An 18,714-nucleotide genomic window follows, 5' to 3' on the forward strand; every position below is an offset into this window, starting at 1 on the left:
CCGCCCCGCCCCGCGCCCCCTCTGCTGCCCTTCCGCTAAAATGGCCGCTGCCGCCGCGCCTGTTAAGGTAAGAGCGTCCCCGTCCCCCAGGCGCGTAGGGAAGGGGCTGAGGAGCGGCAGAGGCGGCGCCCACCGCCTCCGACCCCACCCCGCCTGTCGCCTCCCCCGGGGCTGGCCCGGGCGTGCGGAGCCGGGAGGCGGGAGCAGGCAGGCGGGCCGTGCCGCTGCTGCCGGCGCGCCAACGGCGTGGGCGGAGGCGCTGCCTTCCCTCCGCGTCCCCGGCCCGCTCACCGCCAGGCCAGGGCCCTTCCGCACCGTCTCCCGCGCGGGAAGGGCCTTCCCTCGCCGCTCGGCCGGCCGCCGGCGGGTGCCGGATGGCGGCGGCCGCCGCCATGTCGAGGTGCGCCGCCGCTTCCGCCATGCTTCCCGGAGCCGAGCGCGGCTCAAACCAGCCGCCCACTTCTCAGCACTCCTCCCCCCMAAAAAGTCGTCAGGATTTCACAACAGGGTTGCCTGCAGCTGTGATACTTTCTGTTACGAAGCTTTCTGCGTGCTCAGCTGTTCCTGCATGTGTGCCTGTCGGCATCCGAGGCGCTGGGCGCAGGGTCGGTGCTATTGCGGAGCGCCGGCTCTGGGTTGGCCTCCCCACGTGGTGGCTTCCTCGTGGGGGTGGACTAGACCGTCTTCTCGTAGCAGCTTCCTGTGCACATCTTCGGTTCTGTAATGTGCACAGAGAAGAGTGACTGTGCTGGAATAGTACCTTTTTTTGGTATGAGAACTGATAGTTACAGAGCAGGACCACACAAAAAGAGTTTTCTACAGTAGCACTCAGTTCGTTTCTTCTAAGTCGACAAAGCTTGTCTACCTTGTGTGTTAAAAAAGTTACTTTAAAAAATTAGTTAAAAAGAGCATAGACTGCATCAGAGCTGAGCAGAACAAATATGCTGAAACTCCAGCTTTGTTAACTTTTAACTGTAAATTGCTTACAGTTTACTGTTTGTGTCCTTCTAAGTAAAAGCTATTTCAGTGCCATCCTCCTCACTCTTCCTATTATCTCCAAAATAGAAGGGAAGAATATAGATGTATTCACTGTTTTATAGCTGTCACAGAGACTCACAGCTGATTGTGACAATGCTTAACCTTCACAAGTGTTTGGAAATCCAGCCTTTAAATGGATGAGCGTGGCCTGAAAACGGTGTCTTACATTTGAAACTCTTTGTGGAACTTCAGCAAACAATAGGTTAAAAAAAAAAAAAGTATAAGCTTAAGTGTGATTAGTATTTAGACTCCAACAGAAAAAAAAATTGTTTTGAATTTTCTACTTACTGATGTGAAAATTGTATGACAGACAGATTTGTTGCTCTTCATTCCAGTGTTTAAGATAGCATGCAGTGAAACTAAATATGGTCATTGCCACAATGTATTTTATCTTCACTTACCTAAATTCCTGATTAGCTGTAAAAATCAATGGAGGTTGTAGCTCAGGTTGTATCTTTCATGTCCCTTTGTAGGATGTTTTGGAATGAAACAGTCTTGCAGCTTACTGTTCTTGAGGTTTCTCCTAGACATGATTTTTCTTTGCCTTCTGAGAAAGGGTGAGACTTCTTCTTGAGTCAAGTTCCTTGCCTTCAAGGCCTGGGTTGCTCAGTAGAAGTAGACCGCAGCTCTCCTGGCAGGATATCTCCACACTGACCCTACAGCAACTGTTTTCCTTTTGATAATTCACTAGAAGGTCTGTAAAGCAGAGTTTACTGTAGAACTGGATTTTTTAGATCTCCTGCCCCCAGGCTCAGCTGATGTTCTTTGGGACCAGATAAACAGGAGGAAAAACAGAGTCTCTTGCAGAGAAGAAGCTCTAAGGCTAGAGCTGCCATCTCCAGTTTGGCTTCCAGGTTGGAGAAGCAGTTGCTTTAATGAGTTAATCAATGCTTGCCAGTCTTTCCTTCCTAGCACAGTTCTTCCCTTGTTAATTATAGCAAGCCTATCATTTCTGTAGTTATCAGTAACACTCCCTCAGTATACTGATAGTGTTGCCTAAGGGGGCCTGAAGGCTAACCAGGTTGCTGGTAAGGTGTTTTGCAGGAAAGAAGAAAGAAAAATCAAATTCAGTTGCTTTTCTAACAACTGGGTAGCTCTTATTTCTGTCTCTATCCTGGGAGTTGCAAACTTTGCAAGCGTATTGCTGGCATTTCAGACAGCAAAGCTATTAGCATAAAAGCCTGCTTCAGAATTGCATTATGCAGTATGGTTAATATGAACTCCACCTCAACTGGCTGTGCTGAGCTCTGTGCTGCAATGGCTGGATGCTTACGGTACAGGAACTAGTTCATTAAAAGGCAGATACATTAGAGCACCATTCTGACGTGACAAAGCTGCTTGCAGTATCTGTGAGAGCTCGTTTGCCGTTTTATGCATTTGCTGTTGAAGGCAGTCTGACAACAGAGATCTCTGCTGATTGGCTTCTGTGTGTATATATAGATATTTGAGCACTCAGAAACAGAGTAACAGGAGTGACTGCAGGTTAGCATAGCCTCCTAACCTGTGTCTCAGACCTCCTTGAGAGTTTGGAACAAGTGGCCAGATGTATGTTTTAATTAATTTGGGGGATAAATAGATGTTTTCTAGTTGAATAAAAACCTTGTAGAATAGGTAATTTTAATTCATTAACACCATGACTGCTTGTTCTAAGAATTATTATTGGGTGAGAAAGTGAGTATTTGCTTACTGTTTGAGGTTTGTATGTGCTTGCATTATGATAATTTTGAAGAATGTAAAAACCCTGCCTGGCAGGAGCACAACTACAAGCTTATGAAAATATGGTGAGCTTTATAAGTAGACATGTAAATCTTCTCATGATCAGGGTTTATGTTTTAAAACAAATATTGCAATGTTGGCAACTTGTGAGGGGATTCTTCACAGCAAGGATGAGATTCTGTTGGAAGATTTGGTACAAATTGTCAGCATGACCCAATAGTAATGGTAAGTTTTAATATGAAGTATGTTGTTGAGTAAATCTTTAAATAACCCTAGATTCTTGAATATGATGCAAGAGTGCTGGATTTGTGTGCTCTTAAAGACATAGCATTTCAGTTTCAAATTAACCTTTAAGTCATGTAGCTGGAGCTCATGTTTCTAAACTTTGCTAGGCATAAGAATTAGGCATAGAAGCATTCCCTTTTGAATATTCTCAGTTTTAAATGATGGAGCACTGATAAAGCAAGCACGCTAGCAAGCATCATACCAAAGTGAAGTCAGTGAAGTTACTAAAGGAACCATTTTTTTTTCTTTTTCAGAATTATAAAAAAGAAACTTTCCACAGTTTTTATCCCAAGTTCTGTTAATGTCATAGTTTTCAGTTTTTATTAAATACATATGTGAGCAATGTTCAGGATAGAGTTTTGTTGCTTTTGGTATTTATCATATTTTTATTATTGCTCTTGATAAAATTTTTAAGACAAATCGTTGTTCATCGTAAGATTTACATAGCCTTCAGGATTTTTGTGAGTAGTCTATGAGTACTTGTCGTAAATAAGCAACATGAAGAACACCAGGGCAGACCCATCAGTACTACTGCAAAAAATGATCTCTTAATCCCTAATGCTTCAATACGTTCAGAATTCGGTTTCTGGAATTTTACTGGTGTTTATTTGGCAGTACTTTCATGCTCCACAGGGGGGTAGCAAAAAGAAACAAGTTATCTGTTACAACTACTTCAGTGTATCAGTGTTTACACCATCTGCTGTGGAAAGCTTTCTCATAGAGGAGCATTTGGCATGTAGTGAAGACCACACAGTCTCTGCTCGTTGATGCTTCATGAGCTGACTGTAATATAATGATGGAACCAATGAGATCTTTATGAATTTGGAGCCTAAGAGTCAGAACAAGAGAGAGCAGGGTGTGTGGGAGGTTACATTTAAGACTTCATTTTTTTGCTATACTTTTGTACCTTTATATTTTTTTTTWAAAAAAAAGTTTAACCATTCAGTACTACTTCACATCAAAATGGCTCCAAAACAGTGCTTTTTTCCTTGATAAAAGGCAATGCAATCATACTATAAATTTTTTCRTTTAAAACTGAGAAAGTTTTCAACAGCTGATTGCATTGGAAAAAGCAGTAGCTTTTTCCCTGTGTATGATGAATGGTGACATTATTTTTAAATCTTATTATGAAGCTTGGGATTGTGAAAGGCCAAAGAGCTAGAAATGTACTGAAGTCATTAGAAAGTTTTGTATTGACTTATTGAAAATGAGATTATCCCTAGAAAGACAAAAAGAAGAGACTTTCCAATGGTGAACTAGAAGCAAGAAAACTCGGATATATTTTTCCTTTGCTGGAGTATGAAGTCAAGTAAATTTGGATTCAATGAGAATACATGATTCAAATTATCTTTTTTCTTTCCTTTTTGTTTTGATAAAAGAACTAAAACAGGTCAGCAATGAGCAAGAACAAGAAATCAGCAATTACTAAAGCGTGACAAATACGTGGTATTTGTGGTTCACTTGAGTTTTAGTCATTGCCAGTTGTATCAAAGCACAGTGTAGGGCTTTTAGTCTGGTTTCCTAAGGAAATAAGATATATGTGATTAAACTGGTTCTTTGCCTGGCCCTCTGCTTTTCCTTTGTTTTTGTCTTTTAAACAGTTGATCAGTTTCATAAAAATTTGAAAGAGAAGTACTAACCTGAARAGGCTTCCTAAAAAGTAGAAGAAGCAGGAATCCATTAATGTTCTTACTTAGCTTGTGTGTTGAACAAAATATGACATCAGCAGATCTAACATAGGAGAAAATTAGTGACCGTACAGTAGGCAAAGCATTTGTGCCTTCTTACACACCAGAAGACCTAACTGCAAAACTGCAAAGAATGCTGACAGTGCTTACAGTACTTGTAGTTCTCAGCAGATTTCTTTGATTCACACTTGCAAAGATGCTACTGAACTATCCTCCTACTTGTACAAATATTTGTCACTAGTTAGAGGTGCATTCCTGAATAGTACTCCTTACTTTTGTTTTGAGGATAAATGATGAATTTGCACATCTTTGTACCTTTTCCATATCCTTTTCAATTTGTTATGTTTAAACAGGAGAATCAGTGATAATGCAAAAGTGAAAAGTTAAATTAAATATGATTGTTTAACATCAGAGAATCACAGAATGGTTGAGGTTTGAAGGGACCTCTGGAGATCATCTAGTCCAATTCCCCTGCTCAAGCAGGGTCACTCAGAGCATGTTAGACAGGGTTGCATCCAGGTGGGTTTTGAATATCTCCAGAGAAAGAGACTCCACAACAGCAACCTGTTCCAGTGCTCTGTCACTCTCAGTAAAGAAATTCCTCCTCATGTTCAGGTGGAACTTCCTGTGGTTCAGTTTGTACCCATTGCATCTTGTCTAGTAACACGGCACTACTGAAAAGAGGTCAGTTCTATCCCCTTGACTCCCTGTCAACAAGTGAAAACAAACAACAGCAAATCAGGTATTTTAACTTTCCTTTCTGGAAAATGTCCTGGAGATATAATAAATGTTAGGTTGATCCATAGTCTAGACACGTCTCAAGCAGAAATCCTTAGTTATTTAGTTTTTCAGTTATGCTGTTAAGTGGATTGTAATCTCAAGAAATCTAATATGTACTTTTTTGTTTAAGATTGGAATTATTGGTGGAACTGGCCTGGATGATCCGGATATTTTAGAAGGAAGAGTAGAAAAATATGTTGATACTCCTTATGGCAAGGTCTGTATGATCTACTTTCTTACTACTGAAATTTTCTGTGTTTTTAAAGACATTCTTGTGCTTCAAGAATTTTCAAATTAGGCTTCTGTGTTAAAGGAACTTAAAGGAAGTACAGTTACAAGACTGTATTTTTTTTGTTTCACTTATTAATTTATGGAAATAAGATCTTAAAAATGATAAAGTACAGAAGAGAATATAGCTCTCCTCCTTTGTACATTGAGTTTGCAAACTCAATACTGAATCTACAGTCTAAGATTGGATAAAATCTGTCTTTCAAATTTGTTCTGTGGCAGTATATGTCAAACAGTTCTGGGACACTTTCTAAATGACAAAAAACTCTCCGTTGACATGTATGGGCCCTGTTTTCCCTGCAGTCTCTGAATTAACACTTTCCATACCAGTATTCTCCTTACAGTCATGCCTATAAGCGCATCATTTGAAAGCTATTTGAAGATGAAGCCCTATGGCTGTTTATGTGGCGCAAGTACTCTTGATCAGCTCTCCTTCACATTATTTCAGCCTTTTTCCTCAACAAAAGGGAATGGAGACTAGATAGCTGTGCTCTATACACTATGTGTGGTGAAAAACAACTTCTACCCTAGAGAGCTTGCAATAGGAACGGCCAAGACAAAGAATGAAAGACAATTCTGTAGGTGGGAAATCAAGGCAGAGAGAGGTTCTACTTAACACAGGATATTTGTAGCAGAACTAGATCTTAGATATATTGTGTGGTATCATGAAACAGAAGAAGCTGAGGGTTTTAGAACTGCCATCTGAATTAAGTCTTAGGAAAAATACCAGTGTAAGCTAGTGTACATACAATGAAACATCTGGCATGTGGCAGCAAAAGTCACTTTATGGCAAGAAGCTTGCCAGAAAGCTCAGCTCTGTGGTGTATGATTCAAGATTTGAACCAGTACGTGCATTCAAAACCATTTAGGGGCAAACAAGAGTGTAAAATGCAAACGGAGTTGGTGTGTGTGCAGTTCAAGAAGAGGAAGGAGATAAACACTAGAAAAGAAGAAAATGTAATCAGAAAAGTATATTTGTAGAATATATTCAAAGTATATATTGCTATCTGAAGTATACTTTTGGAAAGTGTATTTCCACTGTCCTGCAGAAACTGTTAGCATGCTGCAAGTTTGCAAGATTATCAAGGGTACTTTCCTTCCCTATTTTCTGTACCGTGATCTCCAAATGGTAACTAGTATTGGTATGAAGTAGAATCCACTAGCCAAACTAAACCAGCTGCCATTGTGTTATCTGTTTTTTGAGACTCGTCGGTAGTCATAGCTATTTCTGGAGATTGCTCACAAAGCACTTGTAGCAGATAGGAGCTGAACAATTGTGTAAAGGAGGATGAAACACTTTTCCCCTTCACGAAGATCTATTCAGATTAGAGTTCAGGGCAGCATTTGGAATTTTATTCTGTTAACACACTTGGATGCAACAGAGTTTCGTGGCCCCGTTCTGGAGTACAGTAGGTGGCCCACACATCAGATCTTACTTTTACCAGCAGGATAGACACCACATAAGAGAATGGAAAAAGGTTCATCAGTACAAAATAGCTTTTTTTTAGTTTTGTTTAGGAAACAATTAAGCTACTGTCTTTTCTGTGTTCTTTGCAGAATGCAACATGGACAGGGGACAATAAATCTTGGTCACCTATTGTAGTTTGTTATTATGCATTTAGCATAGGCTCAACTTTTTTTTTTTTAAAAAATCTGCCTTTGTGCATATGTGTGTTTTTTTTTTCTGTAACTGAGGACATCTCACGTTAAAAACCCAAATGTGAATTCTAGATTTTGCAGTGAGCTGGACTGGAACTGTTAAGCCCTAGTTTCCATGCCTTTGAAAGGGATCACAGCCCAGTGATGGGCTTTTATCCTTATTCCTGCTACCCTGTCACTCTCCTCTCTGTGGATCTGAACTCACATGAACTCAGGCCTTCATTTTGAAAGTTGTTTCAGGCAGATGGACTCCATATAAAGGCACGTTAACTTCAGTGTTTGAGTGTCATCTTTATTCTCGTTAAGTAACTAGTGGATGAGCCATAGCATTAGATGTGCAGGAAATAGGTCACAAATTACAATGGCATAAAGTGCAGAGAGTTTGTCAAGTTGATCGATGCAGTAGAAGCAGAAGCAAACCTGACAMATTTAATTGGTATGAGTAGGGGAATCAGTGTTTGCTTATTTTTCTGTTGTGACTTTTCATTGTTTAGGAAGGAGGCATTACAGAGCCTGTCTCTCATTTTGGAACAACAGAGATGAGAAAAGCAATTGTCACTGCACAATGCAAAAGGGAAAATGAGAAAAAAAAAAGTGTAAGAATGCTTGGAAGAGTTTAGAAGTTTGTGGTTTGTTTTATTATTTTTGCCTAAAGCTATATCATATTATTCTTTCTGATGGCTACTGAAATAAAATAAAGTTTGGGTTTATCTACTGTGAAGGTGCCTTTCATAGAATATTGAGATTGCTAGAGAGAACCTCTCAGAATTTTTAAAGGAAAGGGCTTAATCTAATTAAGCAATTCTGAACTTCATGGGTTTTTTGGTTTTTTTTTTTGTTTTTGTTTTGTTTTGTTTTTTTTTTAAACACTGAGAGAGTTAAGATACAACATTAAGCTGATTTAGTTTAAAAAGCTAGGAAGGATTAGAATTAATATTTTCTAAATTTCAGTGATAGCGAACACAGAAAAATATGTCCAGTTCTTTACAGCACACACAAACTTACAGGGAACCCCATTTTTCTTATATTTTTTTCTTTAATTCTAAAGTTTCTTGACAAGAACACTGCCAGAAGACTTCTATAAAAACCTTTCTGGTGTTGRTATTCCTTGACCCCTTTGACATTTGACAACAAAATACAGGGAAATCTTCATTGCTGCTTCCTGCCCTTTAGAATTATGTCAGAAGCAGAATAATGATATGTGTTTTATTAAAATAGGTTCCTTGAATAGAATCTACATTCCTAGATTCTTCTGCTTTGGCTCTCTTGAGTCGTAAGAAACATTTAATAGCTGACCTCATATCATCAGGTTTGGTTTTGTTTTGAGTCGTGAAAATCATTTAATAACTAACTTTTTATTTTTAGGTTTTGTTTTGTTTTAAGTCAGAATCATTTAATAACTAACTTTGTATCATTAGGTTTTATTTTGTTTTCTTTTTTTCCAGAAGAAATCTGCAAAAGTTTAAGGAAAAATAGTGTGAGAATTTACGTAGTTCTGTTTATCATTATGGGTCTTCCTATGATTTTTCAAATTACATTCATARTATTAGTAAAATTGTAATAAATTACTTCTACTTTTAAAAAATGATTACAGCTGTTAATATTCCAGCCTTCTTTTCTTTCTTTTCTCCTTCCACCATTTCCAGCGTATCAAAAATTGGGATGAAATATCAGTATTCTGGGGAAAATAAACAAAATTGTTTTGACATTCAGTTTCCAGAAATGGAAAATGCTGTTCCTCTTGCAGGAGAAGGAAGTTGCTTGCAACAGCACTTATCTTCATCATGGAATACTGAAGCTACTAATAAAGCTTACTTTATTTAGAATATAATTTTAATTAGATTGTTTTACTTTCTGATGACTAGAACTTGGTTCTGAAACTCTTTTCCCCTAATCAGTAAAATCTTCGTGTTCTAGCAAATTCTAGTAAGACCCATTTAATGTCTGTTTTGGTCATAAGTATATGTAGCAAACAAAGCACTTTTTTCTGACCCTCTGCATAAACAGTGCTTAATTTCATGCATATTTATGTTACAATCAGAGAAGATTTATTGCTTGTTGTTATCATAATTTAGGGTTAACTGCACAGGGTTCTTTGTTTCCTTTTCCATTTTGCAACACTAAGTGATATGTATCTGACTTAGGTTTTTTTGGAAGGGGGAAGTTGTGAAATATAATTTTGAAAAACGTATTTGAGTTACCGATGTTTCAGAACTTTTTATTAGACCTTTTATTAGATCTTGCTTTAAAAATATTGTATTAGAGCTTTAAATTCAGTTTGTTCACTTTGAAGATTTTATTATTTTATAGGCATTTCAGAGCTGTAACTACACTGAGATAATAGCACAGCATTGTTAGTGATAATAGCACAGCACTGTTGCTGGAAGTAACTTTCTTGGGAGAATGAGTGAAATTGAAGTATACACTAGCACTGTTAAGTAATTAACAAATAGTTTGAAATGTCTGTATCTTTCACTTCCTTGTAAATTTACGCACATTGGTTTATCCTTATCTCCTCCCTTTTATTGACCTGTGATGCACTATCTGTAAATTCTTTTATTGAACTATCAGTTCATCATCTAAGAGTGCATTCTTTGTTCCAAATCTTTCTTTTTCTCCGTCATGTTTCTCACAGTCACATGCAAGAAATGTCTTAAGGTAGTTATCTGGAAGAAGCTTGTAATGCATCCTGTTGAAATCTCTACAGTGATAGAAACCGGTTTTGATATGTGGCCAACCTGAAGCCTTCCAAAGTGACTTGTATGATGACAGTCAGGGGAAGGAAACCTTGGCTGCTGGAACTAGATTTTTGAAGCATGTTGGATTTGAAGGCTGTTGTGTTTCTGCTGTGTTAGAAGTGTATGCCAAAACTTAGTATGGTTCTGTGATATGAGTGAATGTCAAATAGAAATTAAATTGCACTTCTGCACGTCTTTTGGAAATTGATATGAACGTAAATATGTGCTTTGCAAAGTAAAGGATTCAGTAGGCAACTTACTGGTATTATTTTTCATTTTACTGTGAAGTACAAAGTTTCAGTTGAAGTTCTGTTTAGCTTTGTGGAGTATTTTTGTATGCTGTGTTCTGAACTTTTTTTTTTTTCACTTCACATAGTAAATTTGCTTCTGTGCTACCTAAATCTCTCTCTATATGTATATATGTATGTATATATTTATATAATGTGTATATATGTATATTATATACATAAAATGAACTGTCATTGTTACAGAGTGCTGTTAGAGCAAAGTGCCTAGACAGAAGAAAAAAGGCTTTTATTTCTCCCAGTCTGTGGAAAGTTCACACTTCCAACTGCATCTGGTTCAGATTACTATGCATAAAATAAGATAAATAAATTAAACATTTAAATTTTGACAGGTTGAAATTAAATGTTGATTTTACAAAAAATCAAAATATATAGTTCTAAAAGTAAATTTATTGGAACATACTCTTTTTCATGAAAGAAAGTGGCAAGTCTGTCTAGCAGAATTCAATCCTACATGGTTCAATAAATTATGATGCTTGGAAGAGATACTACATTAAAAATTACAAAAAAGAACTAAGTATTGAGTAATGGGAAATGCTGTTTTTATTAAAGTTTAAGGTCTCTGAAGTTCAACTATGTGGGACTCAAATATCACTTTAGTTATTATAAATCTGCAAATTTTCATACATCCAATAAAATTTGTGGCTACAAATTAAATAACAGATGAATTCTTGCAGTTAGCAGTAAAATATGGATAAAATTATATCAAGCAGCAAAGCACAGGACATTTTTAAATGTGAATGTGTGAGTCTTTCTAATTGTTTACAAATTTATTTAATGTGATCAGAAAATAAATGGCAATTTTTTTAATAGCTATTTCAGCTTTAAAACCCAGGGTATGGAAGGAGTGACTGGCGCAGAAGTGGCTTCAGACTTCGCTACAAAGTTTCTTCTACACTGAAATAAGTAGTGGAATGATTGTCCTCTGATCTGGACAGGAGAAGCAACATTTCCAGCTGCATATCTGTTCAGCAGCAGCACAATTTGGCATCTCTTAAACAGAGAGCTTACATTTTTTAACAAAGTTTTGAAGATGAGAACCTAGAGGCATTGTGTATTTCAAGTCTGTGATGCATATAGCTCAGGAACAGAGTACAGCCTACAAAACAGTATACGCAGTTGATGACTTGATGATTGCCAGATACAGCTCTTCATGTATCCATCCTCCAAGGCAGGGCATATCTCCCAACTGGGCAACTAGACAAAATGCTCTTGCCCCTAGGCTGGTTGGTTATGCTGTCTTGGTCTGGTGAAATGTATACAACTCTGCTTCTGCAGAGAGTGTACAAGAAGCTCTCTACCATATCTGTTCTTTTTCCAAAAGGTGAGGCTTCTAGTTGCAGCAAAGAGGGAGTTTATCAGGAAGTATGTGAATGGGAGGAGCAGGAGGGTGGTTTGGAGGGAGTCTGGAACAGGCATGTAAACTAGGAGTTGAGGTAGAAAAGGGATATGAAAGTGGATAGGGAGTGCTAAGGGAATAGACAGATTTGACTTCTAAGGGGGCTTTCAGTAGGGAATGATACCTATTTTGCAAGAAAGAACTGAAGTTAACTGTAGAGAATGAGATGTGTGCTAATTCATTTAAAGCCAATGTGTACATATTTCTGGTTTAGTGTACATGTAGCATTGTTGGAAATACTGTTTTGAGGACTGCAGTTTGAGAGCTACTACAAACACAGAATGATGTGATCATCATTCTTCTGTCAAGTCTGTGATCTTCAAATTCCAGAGTGTTTTATTAATCTGCCATATCACATCACAGGTTTCTTCTGAGTTGAATAAAATGTTGAAATTACAATGGTAATCAGTATTTTCTTTTATAATATCCTGTGTATTTTTAAGTAGCTATTAAGGTTTCCAGTGTGACTGGCAGGCTATAACTCATTCTTGTTTGCTTGTTTTGCAGCCGTCAGATGCTTTGATACTGGGAAAGATAAAAAATGTGGATTGCGTGCTATTGGCAAGGTAAATGAATGTTTTAAGGGTATTTTATATTATTTGTGTCTTGAAAAAAAAAAGTGATTTTCTCAGAAGCTTTTTCTTTTTACACTAAGCAAATTATTTTTCACTCTGACTGCATCTTGCTTTGTCTGATTGCTGGCAAAGCCCAGTGGGAGTCTGGAATACTCCCTGAACAAATTTGATATTCCAGGGACAGAGCATTAACAATACCATCTAGGTTTGGGAAGGAAAAATGCAGTGGAGGATGCTGCCATAATAAGAACAACAATCCACAAGATTGCCTCTTGTGATTGGTAGGTGGTACCTGATATCCTCAGTAATCTGGCTACACCCTTTGTTGGCAAATTTCTGTCATGAAACTGGAAAAATGCCAGTTTTCAGCTTAGTTGTACATATAACATCAGTATAGCCTCTAGGTGATCCTGCCCCTCTACTCAGCCCTGGGGAGGCCTCATCTCGAGTACTGTGTCCAGTTCTGGGCTCCCCAGGACAAGAGAGACATGGAGCTACTGGAGAGAGTCCAGCGCAGGGCTACAAGGATGATCAGAGGGCTGGAGCACCTGCCGTATGAGGAATGGCTGCGAGAGCTGGGCCTCTTCAGCCTGGGGAAGAGAAGCCTGAGGGGGGATCTTATCAATGTGTACAAGTAGCTGAAGGGAGGGTGTCAAGGGGACGAGGACAAACTCTTTTCAGTTGTCCCGTGTGACAGGACAAGAGGCAATGGGCAGAAACTGAAGCACAGGAAGCTCCACCTGAACATGAGGAGGAATTTCTTCCCTGTGAGAGTGACAGAGCACTGGCACAGGTTGCCCAGAGAGTTTGTGGAGTCTCCTTCTCTGGAGATCTTCAAGGCCCGCCTGGATGCAACCCTGCCTACCATGCTGTAGGTGACCCTGCTGAGCGGGGAGGTTGTACTAGATGATCTCCAGAGGCCCCTTCCAACCTTACTGATTCTGTGATTCTATGATTCTATGATCCTGTTTGATTATTCAAGCCTGTAGCTGCTACCTTTATTGCTTAGAAGACTTCATCCCATATAATTCTCCCTCAATGGTTTGTCTGTGTTCAGATATCTCTTATTGTATGCAAAAGAGACTCTGCAAGCAGGATGTGCAGGAGAGTGCACAGAAATTTCATATTGGCTAATGTAACAGTAGATATCCAGGACTAATGTACTACCAAATTAAACGCAAGAATGCTCACCACATTTGAAAAGGCTTTTTCTGAGTGGTTAGGCAGTCATTAGGTTAGATGGGGAAGGATCAGCCTCTGCAGCAGCCTTAAACAGAATTATTATTGGTATTTTTTAGTTGCCACCTTATGATTATCTGCTTTTTTCATAGGGTTTTATAATGTTTTGTGTGAAGTCAGCAAGAGCAAGGCTGCTCAGGTAGGGAGGATAAGCTAAGAGCTGAAGGTGACCATAGCTCAGACAGCGCCCGCACCAGCCAGGGCACAGCTCACAGCAGTTGGATATTATGGGCTATCCAGATAGGTGCTGGTGACAGGGACATTGACAGTTCCAGACAAGCTGAGATGATAACAAATCAGGTTCAAGGTCCATCCAGGGAATCCAGGCAGGAACAGTAGGAGACAAGGCCAGAGACAAGGCTACAGTGTGGGTCCACAGTTCTTTCCGGAGAAAGGGCTGCAGTCAGGACTGAAAACGAGGCATAATTYTAAAGACCGTCCAGGAACAGGGCTGGAGACAAGCTGCAGTATAGCTTGAGGAAGGACTCTAAAGGCCCTGGCCTGAACTTAAAGGGAGCACCTGGGCTCACAGACACTTTGGTGCATGCCTGCAGGCTCAAGGTGAGGCTGGTCAGGGCAATTAAGAGCTGTTGGTGCATTGAGGATTCTGTTTTTTTCATGCCAGTACTTTTCCCTTAAGTTATCAGGAATACTGATGATACTGTGGGAATCCTGACTGATATTTCTCAGTCACACCAGTCAAGTTCTTTTAACCCTTTGCTCTCTCTAAAAGAGCTGATTAGGATATGCAGTTCTTCCTTTCCTCACACAAGTTAGGTAATAATTTTCAAGTGCATTTATTTATTTGTGAATTGCCCATCCCTTCAGCATTTTCATTAGTACATGTTCCTTTTTCACTATGTAGTTATTGCAGCCCTTTTGAAAGTTTAATTTTGTCCATAGTGTTTGATAACGTCACTGTAAGAGCGTGGGAGGTCATGCTGGCTTGGGTATCTGGGTTCTGTGGTGTATTTTGTTGCTGTAACATGCAGTTAGGTTCCTCTGAACTTAGTTTGCTTATGGCGGTCATTGATAATGGTGGCAACTCTGTTGCCTTAACAGGTGGTGTACTTGTGATGATGTTGAGCCTTTTAAACATTGCTCACTCACTTGCTACAGTGGAATTGTTTGTATAGCACCCTTAGAAACTCTGAGCTATTCCACTCAGCAAACAAAACTAAGTTGTTGCATGCTACCTTGTCAGTCAGAGAAGCATCAGTGTAAGCCTTCTTGCTCATCCTCCTTGACACCTTTAGAAGGCAATTTCTTTGTGATTGCTGATTGGTTGAAGCTGTCAGTGCATCTGCTTGAGTTTATAGATGGATCTCCCTGCAACCCATAGTCCAGCAGATTATCTAATTACTATAGTATGGCCTCTTCCCCTGTGTCCCTTCCAGTGCTAAGTGTGCACAAAGAGTGAGGTCCACAAGTATGGATATAACACTGCTGCTGGGTCATAGAGAGAGTGGATGTTGAGGTTGTCTTCACAGTTCCCTGCCTCTCTTGCTTTGTCTTCTTTCTAGACTGAGTTGCATTTAGTTGATGTTGTGGCATAAGTTTAGCACAGCTGTTTGTTCCTTTAGGATAGTGGGAAAGATTAGCCATGTGGAACTGTGTTAGACAGACTTACCTTTCTTTCTAAGTGACAAAACAATAGAGAAGGAGATGCTTTCAAATTATTTGGCTTAGTAGTCTACACAAACTTGAACTTGCCTGGCACCTCCAGTCCTGCAACTATCTTCCTCCACAGTCATCACTCTGTAGCAGAGGACTTGACTCTGTGAAAATTCTTGTGGGAATTTTCTCCTCTAGGAGAGAAAGAAACAGTGTTCAACTTCGGTATCTCATACAGAAGTTTTTGCAGAAGGCCTCTGTCAGCATTTTTAGATCAGATGTCTGAAGACAACCCTGTGCAACATATACGTAAGAATGAAACTTGGGTGTGTCTGATCATGCTTCCTTCTATATCTTTGTTAGTACAGAACAAACAGCCCTAGGGATGTGTGAAGAGAATATCTAGACTTAAATTATAGTTGAGAATACAACCAATTATTTTTGTGTTTGACAGTAGATAGAAAATCTTAACTCTTATATTCTCCTATGCTATAGCTAATATCAGCAGTGCTGTTCTGTATCCTTCTGATTCAGTGTATTTTTGAATACTGTCAAAACCGATATCCTGTTATTTCCAGCAGAGGGGGCAAAATGATTTCTCTCTTGGTCTGAGAGAATAGAAAGGATAGGAGAGATTGTAGAGTGTTCCAGTGTTTCTGGTCAGAGGAAGACAACAAGATTAGGAGAAGTTTGAATGCTTTTGTTTCTACTAACAGTGCTATAGGCAGAATTGATTTTTAACAAGCCATTTSTGCAAATACTGCTGATTCCTATTTTGTTTTTGAAATCTGGGGATCAGAGCTGATTATATATCTTACAAATCTGTTGTGATACATGGAAGATTTAGTATCACCAAGCCTGAGTTCTTAGAATCTATGAAACTGTCTCAAWTTTTTTTTWAAAAAAATACATTTTATACTTTTAAGCTGCTGAAGTGTATTTATATTGTATTTTCAATAATTTTTTTCATTGCAAATTTGAATTTTGAATCCTTCAATTTTGCCTTGAAAACAAGAATTACAAAAGTACTTCTTCAGAATATTTTGCATATGAATATGAATTGCATATTGAAAGACCCATAATACAGTCAGGAAAGCAGGCTAACTGTAAAGTACTGAAGTTCCATTTCCAGTGTTGTTAGGGAAATTACATTTCCTGGAACTCTGTTTATTTGGGAGAGGGAAGGCAATTTCAATCTGATTTATTTTACTTTCTTTTCACCTTTATCTTTGCAGACATGGAAGGCATCATACAATTATGCCATCAAATGTCAATTACCGTGCCAATATCTGGGCACTGAAACAAGAGAATTGTTCACATGTTTTAGTAACTACTGCCTGTGGTTCATTACGGGAAGAAATTCAACCTGGAGATCTTGTCATGATTGACCAATTCATTGACAGGTAGGTGAGCTATATGTGTTCTCTTCCTCAGTTCTTTAGGGACAAAAGAGAGAAAGAGGGGGGATTAAACCATGTAGTAACAATTAGTGTGAGTGTCAGTTTTTGTGGAATGAAGCAATAACCTCAATTCTTATGGCAAATAAATAAATAAATAAATAAATAAAGGTAGTCCTCTGAGAAGATGTGATAAGAATCATGAATGAGATTACAAGTAGTGCAGCTCTAACAGATACATAGAAAATATCAGGCTTTGAAGAATAGGCTGAAGTGAACGACAAATTCCTTGGAAGTAATATTCTGAAGACTGGACATCTCCCATCCTCTGATACTGGGCAGGAGTATGAATAGAAAACATGGGCCACGTATGATTTTAAGAAGAATCTGAAATGCAGCAGAGAGATGCAGGAAACAACTCAGTATAATAGGAGCCAGATAGGAAAATACATGCAGCAGTAGTGAGGCTCTGCAAAAGAGGAATCTGTAACACAGTGAGAGAAGAGAGAGAGTTGCTTTAAAACAAGGAGAGATACTACACCCTTTGATTTTCTAAAAATCATTAAAAAGTACAACTTTTCCAAAGAAATTTGTTTACTGCCGACTGTTCCTCTCTCCTTGATTATCTAACGCTTAGAAAAACCCAAGCAAACAGGAATCACCCCACACAACATCTAAGTCACCAGTTATACAAAATAATTCAACGATGTTGTTGCGAATTTTTACGAGTGAATTTAATAGCAGTAGTTATATATGTGCTGTATATGGAAGTCTTATTTGGATGTTTCATCCTTTTTTTAAGAATTTGAAATGATTTATGATGCTTCTTTGTGCTTTTAGCATGGCTGCTGATAGTATTTGATTGCCTGAATGATTTTTTACTAGGTTTATTTTTTGAAGTACAGTACTATTCAAGTTTTGACTTAGCGAAGTTTTTTTGTCTGTAAACTAAATGCTTTTTCTTGTAAGAGAGGACACTTTAAATAGAAGGTGTCTAAATGAGTAAGTACCCTACAGGAACAAACCCTGTATAAACTGCTTCCTGTATTTGTGAGTTATACTGGACTTGATTTATGGGTGGAGAGTAGATGTATTCCTGACAATGTCCTCCTTTTGAATCTAAAAATATTCTGGTTGATCACTTTGTTTATATAGACTGAATCATACACATCTTCATTCTGCAAGTGGTACTTGGAAATTAGTAATTATAGTATCAATTGTGATTTGTGGAAAAAAAARGTATAAAACATCATTTGGTACACAATTTGGATAATTGTGTTCGTTAAGCATCGGTTAGTTTGAGAGTATTACCACATGGTAGGCTTCTAGGTAATAGATTTGGAGCCTAACTGTGCTAAACCATGAATTCTGTGTGTTGTTAAGAAGTAGCTTCTGCCCCGGACAGCCTGCCGTTTTAAATGAGAAACATTGGGATGAAAGTAGAGTTGTTATCTGCTACAAATAAGGGGTGGAAGTACAGAGAAACTAACTCTTGCCAAGGCCAGGCAGAAAGGCATTGACAGAGACAGGAAAAGAATGCAGATGTGAAATCTGAGACCATCCCTCCAAAATATCAGAATTAACAGTTTATTCTGAAGATAGTTAATCTCCTCCCACAGCTTTATGTTTCCCAGCACTGCATCATAACCTCTGAGCTGGAAAGGAAATAGTCAACTGGGTTAAGTTTGGGTTTTAAGAACATGACCCTTTTAAGGGGGCGGGGGGGAAGGTGTAGAAACTGTTAGTGTATATATCTGGTGCGAAGAGAAGTGAAGGAGCAGAGAGAACTGGCAACATTTACATAGCGCCTTCGTTTAAAGTTTATCCAGATCACCAGCAGGCAGCTAGGGCATAGCCCATACATGAGCAGTGTTTCCTTTGTGCAAGTTCTCATTCCCAGGTAGAAGAGGGGAAACACTTGGGGATTTGATTCATGGCTTCAAGAAGCCAAGCAGCTTCTCAGAAAAAATATGCTCAAATATGCTCAGTGTTT

The 18,714-nt window shown here is 38.7% G+C and overlaps 1 protein-coding gene across 1 annotated transcript in view; it reads left to right on the top strand.

The window, feature by feature from the left end:
- The first annotated feature begins 20 nt into the window (after positions 1–20).
- Positions 21–18,714, top strand: part of MTAP (methylthioadenosine phosphorylase) — a 35,929-nt gene continuing 17,235 nt past the window's right edge. The window contains exons 1-4 of the mRNA XM_085313885.1: positions 21–67; positions 5,638–5,724; positions 12,404–12,462; positions 16,560–16,727. Of these exons, the coding sequence (XP_085170011.1) occupies positions 41–67; positions 5,638–5,724; positions 12,404–12,462; positions 16,560–16,727 (341 nt within the window). The 5' untranslated portion in view covers positions 21–40. The remainder of the gene's footprint in view (positions 68–5,637; positions 5,725–12,403; positions 12,463–16,559; positions 16,728–18,714) is intronic.

This window comes from Rhea americana, unplaced genomic scaffold, assembly GCF_003343005.1.
Source record: "Rhea americana isolate MKP2758 unplaced genomic scaffold, rheAme1 scaffold_11, whole genome shotgun sequence".
NCBI classification, from domain to species: domain Eukaryota; kingdom Metazoa; phylum Chordata; class Aves; order Rheiformes; family Rheidae; genus Rhea; species Rhea americana.